Source organism: Littorina saxatilis, linkage group LG1 (assembly GCF_037325665.1).
Source record: "Littorina saxatilis isolate snail1 linkage group LG1, US_GU_Lsax_2.0, whole genome shotgun sequence".
NCBI classification, from domain to species: Eukaryota; Metazoa; Mollusca; class Gastropoda; order Littorinimorpha; family Littorinidae; genus Littorina; species Littorina saxatilis.
Window position 1 is genome coordinate 47,672,769 of NC_090245.1, and position 15,579 is coordinate 47,688,347.

At 39.6% G+C, this 15,579-nt stretch overlaps 2 protein-coding genes across 6 annotated transcripts in view; one reads left to right on the forward strand and one right to left on the reverse strand.

Annotated features, from left to right (window-relative positions):
• LOC138971772 (serine-rich adhesin for platelets-like) overlaps positions 1-7,457 on the reverse strand; it is a 38,228-nt gene extending 30,771 nt beyond the window's left edge. For 2 of the 3 annotated variants that reach the window (XM_070344581.1, XM_070344573.1), the window contains exon 1: positions 7,242-7,457. In XM_070344581.1, the coding sequence (XP_070200682.1) occupies positions 7,242-7,269 (28 nt within the window). In that variant the 5' untranslated portion in view covers positions 7,270-7,457. Of the gene's footprint in view, positions 1-4,428; positions 4,813-7,241 lie in introns of those variants that run through there. The other variant, XM_070344589.1, reaches the window with a different exon arrangement.
• A 3,107-nt stretch (positions 7,458-10,564) lies between these two features.
• LOC138971809 (heat shock factor protein 4-like) overlaps positions 10,565-15,579 on the forward strand; it is a 38,646-nt gene continuing 33,631 nt past the window's right edge. For all 3 annotated transcript variants that reach the window (XM_070344633.1, XM_070344645.1, XM_070344640.1), the window contains exon 1: positions 10,565-10,748. In XM_070344633.1, the coding sequence (XP_070200734.1) occupies positions 10,596-10,748 (153 nt within the window). In that variant the 5' untranslated portion in view covers positions 10,565-10,595. The remainder of the gene's footprint in view (positions 10,749-15,579) is intronic.

Genomic DNA, 15,579 nt, shown 5'->3' on the forward strand with positions numbered 1-15,579 from the left:
CTTCTATCTCTGTCTCTTACTCCCTTTCTGAGCTGTCTCTTTATTTTTTGTCTCCGTCTCTCTCCCTGTACTGCCCAGTCTCCGTCTTTCTTTGGTTTTTCCCTTCGCTTTCACAGTCTCTGTCTCTCTTTCTCTGTGTATGTCTTCCTGTTTCTCTTTGTCTCTCAGGCTCTCAGTTTTTAAACGAATCATACACTTTTTTTCATATTAATTTTAGTAAAATCATCTGCAAATCAACATGAACAAATTTAAATCATCTAACTCACAAAGTTAAAATAAGAAACTGAAAAATTTAACAAATTAATTGAACATCAATTTTCCTGTTCAGTAAATTTTCAAATGATAAAGTGGAAAATTAAGAACTTCCCTAGAAATGAGATGAATTTAACACATTTATATAGATTAGTTTGTTCAGTTTAGCAACTTCATTAACAATCTGCAAGCATAATATACACATTTCCTCTGAAACTGTAGAGGTAATTGAACAAATTCCTATAACATGTGAAGAATTCTTTCTTTATTTGGTGTTTAACGTCGTTTTCAACCACGAAGGTTATATCGCGACGGGGAAAGGGGGGGAGAAGGGATAGAGACACTTGTTAATTGTTTCTTGTTCACAAAAGCACTAATCAAAAAATTGCTCCAGGGGCTTGCAACGTAGTACAATATATGACCTTACTGGGAGAATGCAAGTTTCCAGTACAAAGGACTTAACATTTCTTACATACATGTACTGCTTGACTAAAATCTTTACAAACATTGACTATATTCTATACAAGAAACACTTAACAAGGGTAAAAGGAGAAACAGAATCCGTTAGTCGCCTCTTACGACATGCTGGGGAGCATCGGGTAAATTCTTCCCCCTAACCCGCGGGGGGTATGTGAAGAATGTGACATATTTACCAACATTAATCTTCCTAAGTAATTTCTTTAAAAAAAAGAAGAATACAAAATTAAAATTGAAAAATATTCGTGAAAAATGAAATATTTGACAAATTGACTAAGTCTGATTTTCCTGTTTTGTGAATTTGGTAGTGCGTCGAAACCAAAAATGGTCTTCGGTTAAAGTCGTGCTCAAAAGTCAAATAAAAAAAAAATTTAAATTAAAATTTCCTCTTTGTGAATCAATTAAAATGAGAATGCAAAATGAGAAAAACAGAAACAAAAATTAATTTGAAGAATTTGACAAATTTACTGAAAACGGTTTTTTCTTTGTCAGTAAATTTGTTAAAAAGTGGCATGCGAATTTCAGGAAATTTACAAATTTCCTAGAATTTGTAAGAAATTTGTAAAATCCCTGAGTGAAACAGGAAATTTACAAATTTACTGAAATTTTCAGGGATTTTGTAAATTTCCTGGTTTTTGAGAATTTACTGTAACATATATATATATATATATATATATATATACATGTATACATATAATATTGAATTCAAGTTCAACTAGCTTATTGTCTACAGTGTCTGGGAACAAGTTCACTGCAGTGATTAATGGCTCCTACAAAATACCTCACAAACTGTTACTCCTGGGCTCCAGAGTGCAATGACCAGCACACAAAAGTCAGCAGTTATAGCTAGGAATGCTCCTGCCTACTTTATGCAACATATAACTGGCATTATTTCCCCCACATTCTACTCATAGAAAAATCACACCTATACAGCCAGGCATGCCCTGCCTGTTTGGCAATGCATAAAGCAGACATTATTTCCCCCTTCATTCAAACCAACACAATCCGGGCAAGAGAGTGAAGAGTGTTTGCCAAACTTGTTGTGCATTGCTGTTATCACAATGGTTTAGCGCATTCAATTCTCAAGTGTGTGACTGTGGCAAAGGCCAGTCAGGGCAGACCCTTCCCTCACTGGCAGGCACTGTCAGACCAACCCACAGTATATATATATTGCCAGGCCCTGTCACAGAGGAAGAACACAACTGTCCTACTACAGTGGAACCCCCCCTTTTTTAAGACCTCCCAAAATCGGAGAAGTCAGGTCTTATAAAGGCCGGAGTCTTAAAATTGGGTTCAATATACAGAGGCTTATAAATTAGGTCCTTGTCTACATTTTTATACCGAAATCGCCATTTGACCATTAAAATGCAGAGTCTATTATCTACAAATATCAACAATACACCCCCTTTTGATCAGGAAAGACAAGCCAGTGTAGCCGTTTGAAAATTCATTGTAGTATTCCAGCGTAGTACTCATAGCAGGATATCCTTATTTGGAAAATGCCAAGCGCAAAACTCCTCTCAAATCCCGTGCATTTCGTGCGTTTAAAAAAAGCTGTTGCTGCACTTGTTTGGGCGTGGCTATAAGCATAGTGACTTGAATTTGATTGGTCAGTATTTTTAGGCAAAGCACATGTTCTCAGCAAACAGAAAACAAAATATTGGAAGCGTGAGTCACCCTACCCAAAAATAAAATCTTTTTTACATATTTTTTTTTTTATAACTTTTTTTCCCCATGGTTCATTCATCATCTGACATAACTTTTTAGCGAAATCTAACCATAAGATTATTGGAAAAAAAGCAAAAATGTAGACGACCACCTTTAATGAACAAAAAATCTGACCAAAAAAGTCCTAAAAGGGGGGGGAGTCTAAATTGGGAGGTCTTAAAAGGGGGGTTCTACTTTATAACTGTCCACCTACTGGGGGTGAGATGAGCAAGTTCTGTGTTCCCTGTGATGACAAACACTTCAGCCAAAAATAAAATACAACAGTGCTGCATAAACTGTGCGTCCCTGCATGCATCTTCTACACACTAAAAGCCCAAAAGAGGTATCTGAAATTCATTGAGGGGGTCCAGTGATGCAGTTAGCCCGAAAAAGAGTGGGTCCCTGGACGCACTGTAACATATCTGTAATTATTGAAATCTTCGGAACTGTTTTCAGAAAATGTTCTGACAGATCTGTACCGATTCAAATCTACGGAGTTAATCTAACCGATGACCATAATATTTGTGCGAAGGTTTCAGATAACTTGCAAAAGTGGATGTTACATTGACATGAATCAACGCTCCACAGATCATGTGTCGGTTTTGAATGTCCCTTCCGAAAGCAAGAATATGAACCCCCTGGTCTCCAGATCCTCTAACGTTTAAGGACCCCTATATGTACATTAAAGTAAGGGGGTTCCGGGACCCTCTTGATGAAGCGTCTATGGGGAGCCCTGTACAATGTATACATATGTTACACACTATTTCAGCTGGTACAGATGAAAAGACAACTCACACTGACCATCAAGGTTTATTCACCAGATTAAAGGTATTCAGAAGGTGACTTATTTGTGGAGGCAAAAAGTTTACAAAATGCGCTGATAAACTGAGGAAAAAGAATAATGTAATTTGCTTTCATTGTCGACGTCGTCCTTAAGTCACAGAAATGTTCTACTAATTACCAGTGTGTTCATAAAAATAGATTCAACTTTGACGTTCATCCAGCTTCATGCACCTTTAGTCTATTTGTTTGTTTGTTTGTTTGTTTGCTTAACGCCCAGCCGACCACGAAGGGCCATATCAGGGTGGTGCTGCTTTGACATATAACGTGCGCCACACACAAGACAGAAGTCGCAGCACAGGCTTCATGTCTCTCCCAGTCACATTATTCTGACACCGGACCAACCAGTCCTAGCACTAACCCCATAATGCCAGACGCCAGGCGGAGCAGCCACTAGATTGCCAATTTTAAAGTCTTAAGTATGACCCGGCCGGGGTTCGAACCCGCGACCATAACGTGCGCCACACACAAGACAGAAGTCGCAGCACAGGCTTCATGTCTCTCCCGGTCACATTATTCTGACACCGGACCAACCAGTCCTAGCACTAACCCCATAATGCCAGACGCCAGGCGGAGCAGCCACTAGATTGCCAATTTTAAAGTCTTAGGTATGACCCGGCCAGGGTTCGAACCCATGACCTCCCATTGCCAATTTTAAAGTCTTAGGTATGACCCGGCCGGGGTTCGAACCCACGACCTCCCGATTACGGGGTGGACGCCTTACCACTAGGCCAACCATGCCGGTACCTTTAGTCTATGACTATGACCCTAACTAATACTCAAGTCAAAAGAAATGGTGACACGTTTAAAAATATTCACAGTTCAACAAATTAAAGAAAACAGTAAAACAGCCCATAGCGAAGTGACTATAAGTATAAGATCCTTTAACAGTCCATTGATGAGACATACAACGCGACCATCACCTCTCTGTGGTCATTTAATAAGACAAGTGAAGGAAGAATGATATTTTAACAGCAAAATGAAAGAATGATCCTCTCAGAAAAGCTAGTGCAATTAAAAGTATTAAAATGTTCCAAATTCTCTCAATAACTTCCTCAGTGTACTCAGTCTGTGAGGATCTAAGAAAAGAGTTCAGGTTAAGGTGTTTGATTAGTATGCGAAGTGCGAGTAAGAGTGAGGCGGAGTGTTTACCTGACTTGTTCGCCCCCCTGCTTAAGTGTTGGATAACAGCCTGGGGTCAGGAATCACTGACTTGTTCCCTCACTCTCAGCCCGCCACTCTCTCTCTCCGTCTTCACTTCAGTCACTCCACTGACTAGGCTCAAGTCTGTGTTGTAATCTCACTAAGAAATGTATTACTGTCTAATTCTCCATTCAGTTTTACTGTCCTCCCCAGTCTTCTGTACAATACAAATTTCACACACACACCCCTACATAAAAAAAAAATAGGAAAATGGGAAGAGGATGGGAGTGGACATTAAAAAATTAAGTGTACCATATGAGCATGATGAATCTTTCACACTATCTTGACAATAATTCATCTTTTAATTTCAAGGAAAGGCACAAGCACATATGTCTCAACTCAGCATATTCCATGACTATTCAGCAAATACAAGTGATCTGATCTCAGGTAAGTGAATCAAATTTTATAAATTGACACCACACTGTTTTTTACATTTAGTCAAGTTTTGACTAAATGTTTTAACATAGACGGGGAATCGAAACGAGGGTCATGGTGTATGTGTGTATGTGTGTGTGTGTGTGTGTGTGTGTAGAGCGATTCAGAGTAAACTACTGGACCAATCTTTATGAAATTTTACATGAGAGTTCCTGGGCATGATATCCCCAGATGTTTTCTTCATTTTTTCGATAAATGTCTTTGATGACGTCATATCCGGCTTTTTGTAAAAGTTGAGGCGGCACTGTCACACCTTCATTTTTTAATAAAATTAATTGAAATTTTGGCTAAGCAATGTTCGACGAAGGCCGGACTTTGGTATTGCATTTCAGCTTAGAGGCTTAAAAATTAATTGATAATTTTGGTCATTAAAAATCTGAAAATTGTAATTAAAATTATTTTTGTATAAAACGATCCAAAAACAATTTCATCTTATTTGTCATTATTTGCTGATTCCAAAAACATATAAATATGTTATATTAAAAACAAGCTTTGAAAATTAAAAATATAAAAATTATGATTAAAATTAAATTTCCGAAATCGGTTTAAAAACAATTTCATCTTATTCCTTGTCGGTTCCTGATTCCAAAAACATATAGATATGATATGTTTGGATTAAAAACACGCTCAGAACAAGCGGTGGACAGATGATGCTACGAGTATACGGTCTTGCGGAAAAATTGCAGTGCGTTCAGTTTCATTCTGTGAGTTCGACTGAGCTTGACTAAATGTTGTATTTTCGCCTTACGCGACTTGTTTATCTCTTGATGTGGTTGGCATCACTATGATCCACAAGCACCGTAGACACTGAGAGTGAGACCGTTTCATGGCAAGTTCATGACAATTCTTTTCTCCACACAGACCTGTTTCCACATAACCACATCATAACTGTCTACTGACAGTGAACATTCTGGAGGTGAAGTGCTTAACCACAGCACCACAACACTATCACAGAGTGAAGTTGGGGGACCTGACCAGAGTGGGCACAACCTCATCTGTAAAACCTGTCACGACAGCCAGTGTGCTACAGCCTTTAGAGCCCAGTCTCTAAATCACAGGGCAAAAGATTAGCATTAGAACCTAATCAATCCTGCCTCCCGTTGTGAACGTATTAGTAATCAATAGATATAGCTTTAAGTCTGCCTGCTGTAAGCAAACACAAACTTAAACGATATTGATATATTATGCCTCTAAATCCAATGTCTGCTGCCGCAATATTCAAACAAACTGACTTCAATTTTTTGGTTTGGTCTGTCTAATAGTTACACTACTAAGTTACAGACTGAGAATGGTTTTTAAAAGCAAACAAAAGAATGGCATATATATATTTGAAATGTTCTATCTTTGCGTGATAATAAAGAGGATAATGTGTAAAATATATATCAAACCTGTTTCTTAGTTAAACTGGATCTCTGTCATATTGTAACTTCCTGATTTTACCCTGTGTAAAACAATCAGCTGTTCCATTTATTTAAAGTCATCATCAAAATTCTGCCATTGTCCTGAAAAATAACTGCACTAAAAAGCTGTTCTTTCAAATGGCTGATTATGAGAAAAGAGAAAGAGAGAGTGGGTGTGTTTGTGTGTGTGTGTGTGAGAGAGATAGGTATACGTGTCTGTCTGTGCCTCTGCTTAAAACCTCTATCGGGTCCTTATGTATCAAAGATCAGTCAGTTAGTCTGTGCGTCTGTCCATGTGTGTGTGAATGTACACCCACGTGTGTGTGTGTCACTGTGTGTGTGTGTGTGTGTGTGTGTGTGTGTGTGTGTGTGTGTGTGTGTGTGTGTGTGTGTGTGTGTGTGTGTGTGTGTGTGAGTGTGTGTCCACGAGCATATCCTTGCATTTTCCACTGATAACAAAGCTAAACATCACTGTTGCCAGTGTTGACTGTTTAGGGTTCAAAGTTTGTTCACCATTAATTGTTCTGCTTTCAAAGTTTGGGTAACTCTAATCTGTTCCCAGTCCTGCCTCTACTCTTTATGAGAGAAAATAAGAAATAAGTGTCCGCTCAAAAATAGTTCGGGTAAAACATTGTCTTTGTACAAGTTGTAATATTTTGAACAAGTTTGTTATTTTTTTTCTCAATACCGCATGACAGTCTCACTCTGAATCAAAACTACTTCGTATCATCGGACCTGTGACAGCACTACAAAGAATGGTCGTCGTCGTTCTCTCCAAAAAACACACGCGGGTGAAAAACACACACACACACACACACACACACACACACACCACTGAACTTCAAACCGCGCGCTCATCTTCATGATCTTGTCAATGTCACCACACGCAAGTTACAGCTACAGCTAAACTATACATGTACCACTTACCGGCCATTTGGCCTTGTAAAGAAGCCATTGGGTCGCTCGTAAACGTGCCAGTAGTTTTAGATTGACATTTTCATTAGCGCTTGATTTACTTTGATTCAAAAATCAAAGTAGTAAAAGTCACAAAACTTTTCTTCGGCCATGACTCGTTTTAGGGGATCCGCCATTTGGCTTCGGTCGTGACGTCATGTTTCCAAGCTTGTTGTCTCGATGTGCCCACAATCAACATGAAATGGGCCCCTTGGCCTTGCTCCCCCCCAACACCACAGGCGCTCGATACACAGCGGGCTGGGGCAGGGACGGGCGGTTGGGGGTCTGGGGGAGGAGGGAGGAGGGGCTCTGAGAACCAAGCTTTTGGGCTAACTTTATGTTTCCCGGCACAGAAGTGACATAATTACCTGATAGATTGTTGTTTGCCTGATCACTAATGCCAATACATGTACATTGTATGTATGTATCAACTTGAGTTACATCTCTGCCACGTGCCTGTGTTCCGACCGCCCCCGTGCATCTAGCGGTGGCCAGTCCGGCGGACACATGTTTTGTATAAAATATGATCACCGAAAGTACACCATGATAAGCGCATTAAACACTTGGTTTAGATAATAGGCTTGTGGTATACCTAACCAGTCGATATCGAATAATATTCTCAGCTAGTCCCTAATAGGCAAAGTACCTGTGGGACATGAAGCACCATTTATTGATTTGACCTAATCAGTTTTTTCTTCGTCTGCATTCGTGTGCTATAACTCCCATGTCGACTCGTGTCACAGTGTGTGTCACAGTGTTAGTGTGTGTCACGTGAGTGTGTGTGTGTGTGAGTGTGTGTGTGTGTGTGTGTGAGTTCAGTTTTCTTCTTTTTTTCTTTCTTCTTTTTTTTCATATTTGAATGTCCACAAGATGGTCGTTGCAATGACAAGACAATGACGCGGAAAGAAAGAAATTACGACCATCTTGGGGACATTCTAAGATAAGCCACAGCATCATTTGTTCATTTTTGTCTCAGTGTAGTTGTGTGTATAGTTTGTCCATTTTAAAGGCCGTTATCGGTCGAGGTTCTTGTGAATGTTTTGTTTTGCCCTGACTCGAATTAAACGTTCCAAAAATTTAATCTTTCTTGTTTTTACATTTAGTCAAGTGTGTGTGTGTGTGTGTGTATGTGTGTGTGTGTGTGTAGAGCAATTCCCAGAAAACTACTGTCCAGACAGATCATAGTCGTAATGAAACTTTACATACAAATCCTTCCAGACAATATCGCCAGACATTTGTTTCTTCACGTTTTCAATAAATGCATTTGATGACGTTATATCCGGCTTTCGGTAAAAGTTGAGGCGGCACTGTGATGACCTTGGAGTTTTTCAACCCGAGACCATTTTGCAAGCAATTTTGACTCCGTCTGTACTATGGGATCGTTTCTAGCTTTGAAGCTTCAAACAGAATTAACTAATTAGTGTGTTCATTAAAGTTGCTAAACAGATTTATTACTTATCAATTCCTGGATCCAAAAATATATGGATATGGGATATGTTACAATTACTCTGAAATAAGCTCAGAGATAAAAATGAAACAGAAATAAAAGATTTTAAAAAATGGATGATTTGTGCAAAATTAGGTACTACGCCGTTTGCGTGGGCGGCGCTGCCAAGATCGCCGAGCGCTACTGTGACGTACTAGTCTCAGTCTTTGGTCGGGGTTCGGCCAGCCAAGCCTTACTTTATGACAGTGTCGGTTGATTTATTAGTCAGTTTTAGGCCGACCGATCATTGACTAGATGTTGTGATATCGCTTGTTTACGCGACTTGTATTGATTTGGAACGTCACAGTTGGCAGTCTATCTCAGTCAGGGGCGGATCCGGGGTTTCCGGAATAACCCCACCCCCCCCCCCCCCACCCCGCCTTAAAAGGAGAGAAAAAAGAAGAAGACATAAACAAATTTGCCGTTGAAAATAAAGAAAAACTGATGGCTCAGATTGCACCAGATTGCTCCATTTTCCTTGATCAGTTTTTTTCAAATATGAATTTGTCTTCAGTTCTAAGTGACGGCCCCAGTTTTGGAAAGTAGTTGAGTGATTTGTTGGTTCAGGTTGCACTAGATCGGTCTATTGTCCTTGTTTTGATCCAAATTTGTTTTCTTAAATTTACTTTTTGGAAGGTGTATAATTAGGGGAAGGGTCTTGGCTCAGACGGCACCAGATGGCTCAATTTTCCTTGTTTTTATCAACATTTTCCGGGGGAGCAAGCCCCCGAAAAAAAAACCTGGAAGGTTCGAACGCCTCGTGTGCCCTCAACTAAACGCTTAGCATCGTCGAATTGTCCGTAAAAGACATTTGGACCCCCCTTAAAAATGATGTGATACGCCCCTGTATCTGTTTCGGATTTGTGCGGATAGACTGAAGGCAAACAGACAAACAAATAGAGTTAAACCACAGGCTATGGTACCCCCAGTGTCACGGCTTGACAGATACACCGCGGCACGGTCCGAACCGGCTGATGAATCCCCGTGAAACTAGCGGCTTTGTACTCACACTAAAACTAGGTCACAGTCAAAGTTCATGTATAGGTGCAGATCGAGGTGAGGGTTTTGTAGGTCAACACTGCATAGTCACCAGCGGCAACAACAGCAAAATCATCATTATATTTATAGTCTAGCCCAACTTCAATGACGAATTCGAAGATGGTCTGATAAGTCACAACGTTAGGCTAATATTGACTCGTCGTCCAGGTCAACGTCTTCCCCAAAACAACTTTGTGGGAGAAGAAAAGCAACCACTGCTGAGTTGTTTCTTAGTTGACCCTATTCATGACTTTTGGTTGATGTGCTTATATATAGGCCGTGCAAGGGTCGGAGATGACTATATACGGTTAACCTCAAATTGCTAAAACCATCTCCCTATGGTTTCATGCATGCACTAGACAATCAGTACATTATGGGGAAGAAGAAGAGGACGATTCAGAGTTGTACTGTGAACGTACGTGTTGCTATATTTGGAAAACCTGCAACGGTCACCACAAGGTCGGAGTGGCAGAACATAAGAACACATGAAGGTGACGGCGAGTCAGTTTTTCGTGCATCCGTCAAAATATAAGTCATTGTTGTTTATGCGTCTTTTCGTTCTAGATTTGTGTCTTCTTTGCTTTCCTGCGCTGACCGAAAGGACCCTTTCGTTGTTATGTTCCAAAACTACCTACACGCGTCTGCTGTCCTTGAACCAAAGCAAAAGTAGGTTATAGTCTCGGTACCGAATCCCAGCTAAGCGAGAGCCGACGTGGTATATTCTATTCTGGGCTGGTCGAGACTGCTTTGCGGAAGTCGTAGCTGCGCAGAAGGTTGGAATTTCCCAAGAGTTCAAAGAAAACATGGCTGCCAAGAGATCAAGTCGAGATGTCGAGCCCGACTTCTATTCGGTTCAGGAAAATTCTGGAAATAACAGCAATGTTCCGGCGTTTCTTATGAAGCTATGGACACTAGTGGAAGATCCGTCCAACAATGACATCATTTGTTGGGATGTGGTAAGGCATAGTTTGAGAAAGAAAGTTCACGGCAAGGCTGGAGGAGGAAACCAATTTTTGTCGGCTTACCTCTTTCGTTGTTTTCCCAGACCTAATCAGGTCAACGTCCCGAGCGCTATGTCCAATTACCAAATTACGTTCAGCCAGCCTTGTAAGATATACATTTCTGTTTGAACAAGCAAGATAATGTCATTACATTGAAATGTTCAAATTTGTTGTTAGTGTTAACTTTTAAGTACTGTCAGTGTTACTTCTCACCAACGACGTTTACAACATACCTTTCTGATGAAATTAATATTATATAAAGTCAGTCCAAACATAATATTCTGATTGTGCAAAGAAATGGACAGAATACTGTTTAAAAATAACTTTCAAACGCTTGAACAATCGTGCAGCTTCAAAATTAAAACGGAGTGGCTCGGGATCCATCGAGCCGGATCCGGAGCCCCCCGGCTCGGGAACCGGCATTCAACAGTATCTCACAAAGTAGACTTTCCTATTTTTCACCCATCAAACAACTTGCCTTCTTAGCTCAGTCTGTAGTGAAATGCGCTAGAGATCATGAGGTCGCCGGTTTGAGCCTTGCCATTGTCGGTCCACCTTTATTTTTTCAATAAAAAAATAATCTGTTTCACTTATTTCCCCCCCTCTTGACTTTCCTTTGCTTTATTCTTTATTCCAAAGCATTTCGGCGATCGAACTGAGATCGCAACAACAAAGCAGCTTACGACTACGAGTCACTCAGTGATTCAGCATTGGCCATTGCCCGGATCACTGAATTCGTCCGCGAACCAAGCAACGTGTGTCACTGGTCCTGAGGCTAGACTGAAGCAGCATTAGTTAAAATGAAATGCAGTAAATAAATACTTAACATACAAACAAACAAAAAACAACAAACATGTTTTATTTATTGCAAAAGATAAATCTACTGTGCATCAACAGAATCTCGCTGACACCTGCGAACGAACCGCATCTCTTGCTACGGTCAGTCGTTCATCAGTGACCGCACTGTTGCCGAAATACACGTCTTTCTGAATCCAACATTGATCATTATCAATCTTTCTCCACAGTTCTTTGAATTGAACAGCGATTAGAAACTCATACACAAACATAAAATAATAATTTACTGGGTGAGCACCCATGTGAGTGCCGGTCCATGAGCCTGGGGGCTCGAGCACCGACTCGTCGGTGCTTGAGCCCCCATGCTCGGGAACCGGCACGCCGGACCTCCAACCACGGCCTAATTAAAATGACGTGTTGAGTAATTTACTCAGTAAATATGTTAGAGGCCTGAAGCATGTGCGTAGTACTGGTTCTACTTCTAGTAGTAGCACAGATCAATTGAGGCACCTTCTTACTTTTTCATGTCTGTTTCCCAACGCTCTTGTTCAGAGGCTTATAGTTGTATTTTGGTAAGCATACCATCACAATTTTTCTAATGAAGTCATTTTTCGTGACTGCATGGTGGGCGGGGATGTAGCTCAGTCGGTAGCGCGCTGGATTTGTATCCAGTTGGCCGCTGTCAGCGTGAGTTCGTCCCCACGTTCGGCGAGAGATTTATTTCTCAGAGTCAACTTTGTGTGCAGACTCTCCTCGGTGTCTGAACACCCCCGTGTGTACACGCAAGCACAAGACCAAGGGCGCACGAAAAAGATCCTGTAATCCATGTCAGAGTTCGGTGGGTTATAGAAACACGAAAATACCCAGCATGCTTCCTCCGAAAGCGGCGTATGGCTGCCTAAATGGCGGGGTAAAAACGGTCATGCACGTACAATTCCACTCGTGCAAAACACGAGTGTACGTGGGAGTTTCAGCCCATGAACGCAGAAGAAGAAGAAGAAGTGACTGCATGGTTTTTTTTTTTTTTTGTTTTTTTTTTTTTTTTTTTTGGTACAGTTTTTTTTTTTTTTACATGAATATGCTGTACATTACAGGACATCACCTAACCGAAAGGACAGAATCATATAACAGAAAAGCACACTTGGACAATTACAACATACATGGGGTGGGAAGATGGAATGGGGAGGGGGGGATGTTCAGTGGTTTGGTGGTCGCATTATCAAAAGGTTTTAAGAACGAAAAAACCTAAGGGTTACATCAAAACGTGCATATATACAGGCGCCAATCCTTGTAGAATTTATCTACTGTATTATTCACAACTGCGTTATACTTTTCACAAATAAATCTTTGCTTAAAGTTTCTACTAAATGTCTGAAAATGAGGGGTCTTTTTGTTCATTTTGGAAATATATACATGGTGTTTGGCACAGATTAATAACACATCAAAAGCTTTATCGGTGACTACATTGTTCGCCACTCCAAGAAGAACCAGTTCTTTAGACAGTTTTAAATTGTCGCAATGGGTGCAGTTCGCCTTTAGCCAATTTACAAATTCTATCCAAAAAGTCTGCACTTTATCACACTCCCAAAACATATGTAAAAGGGTTTCTTCATTTCTACCACAAAATGTACACAATGACGTATCCACAATTTTTCGCAAAAATAGAAACCTTTCTGTGGGCAAAATTCTGTACAATAATCGGTACTGGAACCATCTCAGACAAGTGTCATTTGTTGTTTTAAAAACATGTTGAAAAATAGCCTTCTTATCTAACAAACAGTCTAAAGATTCAGACCATTTTTCGATACATTTTGGGACCGTAGTATGTTCAATCAGTTTTTTGTAAATAAGTTGTGTCTTACCTTTACAAATACATTTCCACACAATGGGCTCTGTCATAATAAAATGTTTATCAAATTCTAAGCCGATTTTTCTCTGATATTTCTTAACAGCCTGGATTACACCTTGATACAATACAAAATCGCCTCGCACATTTGGATATTTGATTTTAAACGCATTATAGGATAAGTATCCATTTTGTCCCAAAATATGACCAATCTGAGCTATTCCATTGTCGATCCAATTTTGAATGTACACTGTCTTTTTATCTCTCCGAATATTAACATTATAATGTAAACATTCTGATACAAAATCATTAAAGGTTATATGGTCACATTTTCCATGTAGTTTCTTATAATGTTTAAAAACATTGGTCCAAAATGGGTTTTCCATTCTCTGCATCAAAACATTTGCAAATTCCTCTCCTCTCATATTAATTGTTGTAACAGATGGACATGCTTTAAACAATAGTCTTGATATTAATCCAGTAAGACCATCAACTCTTTTTAACCAAACAATTTTTAGAGATGACAGAAAACTTTTCACGTCAATCATCTTTAATCCTCCATCTTCATAGGGTTGGGTAACCGTAGTTCTTTTAATTTTATCTCTTTTTCCATCCCAAAGAAATTTGAAAAAAATATTATTTAACTCCATCATAAACTGTTCGTCTGGATCAGGTAAATTAGTAAACAAATGTGTCAATTTGGAAATAGCCAAGGTTTTTAGGACTGTTATTTTACCAAAGGGTGTCAGGTTCCTTCTGGTCCATGAATTCAGAAGTTTTTGAATTTCCTTTAACTTATTTCTATAGTTAAGAAAAACAACCTCGGATACATTCACCGAAAAAATAACGCCAAGTGCTCTAAAATTATCCGGGTTCCAGGTAAAATTCATATCAGGCAAAAATCTTCTTTTGCAAAACTTTAGAGGTCCTAACCAAACTACAATTGTTTTATCATAGTTCATTCTCAGACCTGACAGTGATGCAAAATGTTGTAACACTTTTATACTTTCGCAAAAAGATTGCTCTGTACCATCAAGAAACAGACTGGTATCATCGGCGAATTGTGACAATAAAATATTTTCGCCAAGAATATTCATACCACCAATCTTTTTGTTCTGGCGTACCATAAGTGACTGCATGGTTAGTGGGTTACAGTCTACAGAACCCCCAGGCTCTGGAACTGGCAGTCACCAGTAGCGCTGGAAATAGACAACCCTTTTTTCCCCTCCATGACAGATAGGTCTACATAGCTCAATGGGCAGGGTTTCTGGACTGTAGTCCGGTAGGTTGGGAGTTCAAGTCGTACTGTCACTGTCAGCATATTTATTTTTTTATTTTATAATCTGTCAACCTTTTCCTTCAACTAAATCCTTCTTTCTGTTATTTCCTTCTCTTCTTCATTCCAAACCGTTTCAGTGGTTTATGAAACAAAAAAATTGAAGATCGCCACAACAAAGTCTGTCGCCACTAAGCGTGTCCGCAAACCAAGCAGTGTGGTATCACAACAAATCATGAGGCTAGAAGTAGAAGCAGCATTTGTCAAATTGGAGTTAATAAATCATTAGGATTGTTACAGAGAAATGCTAGTTTTCGGTTATGACAAAACATAACTGCTTCGACAGATCGAGCTGACACCTGATCCAACAAACCACATCTCTCGTTTGGGTCAGTCACTCATAATGATTTGACGTGCTGTTGCCGAGATAGAAGTCTTTCTTCTTCTTAGATTGATCTCCATAAACCTTGCTGTTAAAAAAAAAGAGAAAGTCAACACTTCTGTACGTATTAAAGTTTTAACTTAGAAAAATCTTGCAGAATTATTGAATATGATTATGAATGTTTATCGAAGAAAAAAGGAACCTTTATTCTGGGAGCTTGTCGAAAATGCCGGGCTCCATGACCGGCGAGTTAGTTCTGGTGCCTAAGGGCTCCATAATAAAAATAATAATAAATGAGCATTTATATAGCGCAACATCATAACTTTACAATTATGCTCTTTGCGCTTGACACATTTAAAATTCAAATACAGTTATACAAGCATTTACATCTACATGTACATTCATAGTCAGCAACGCTTGATTAAAAGCATACACCATCAAACATACATTACAACAGATTCTTCCACTAATTAAGTAATAAAAACAT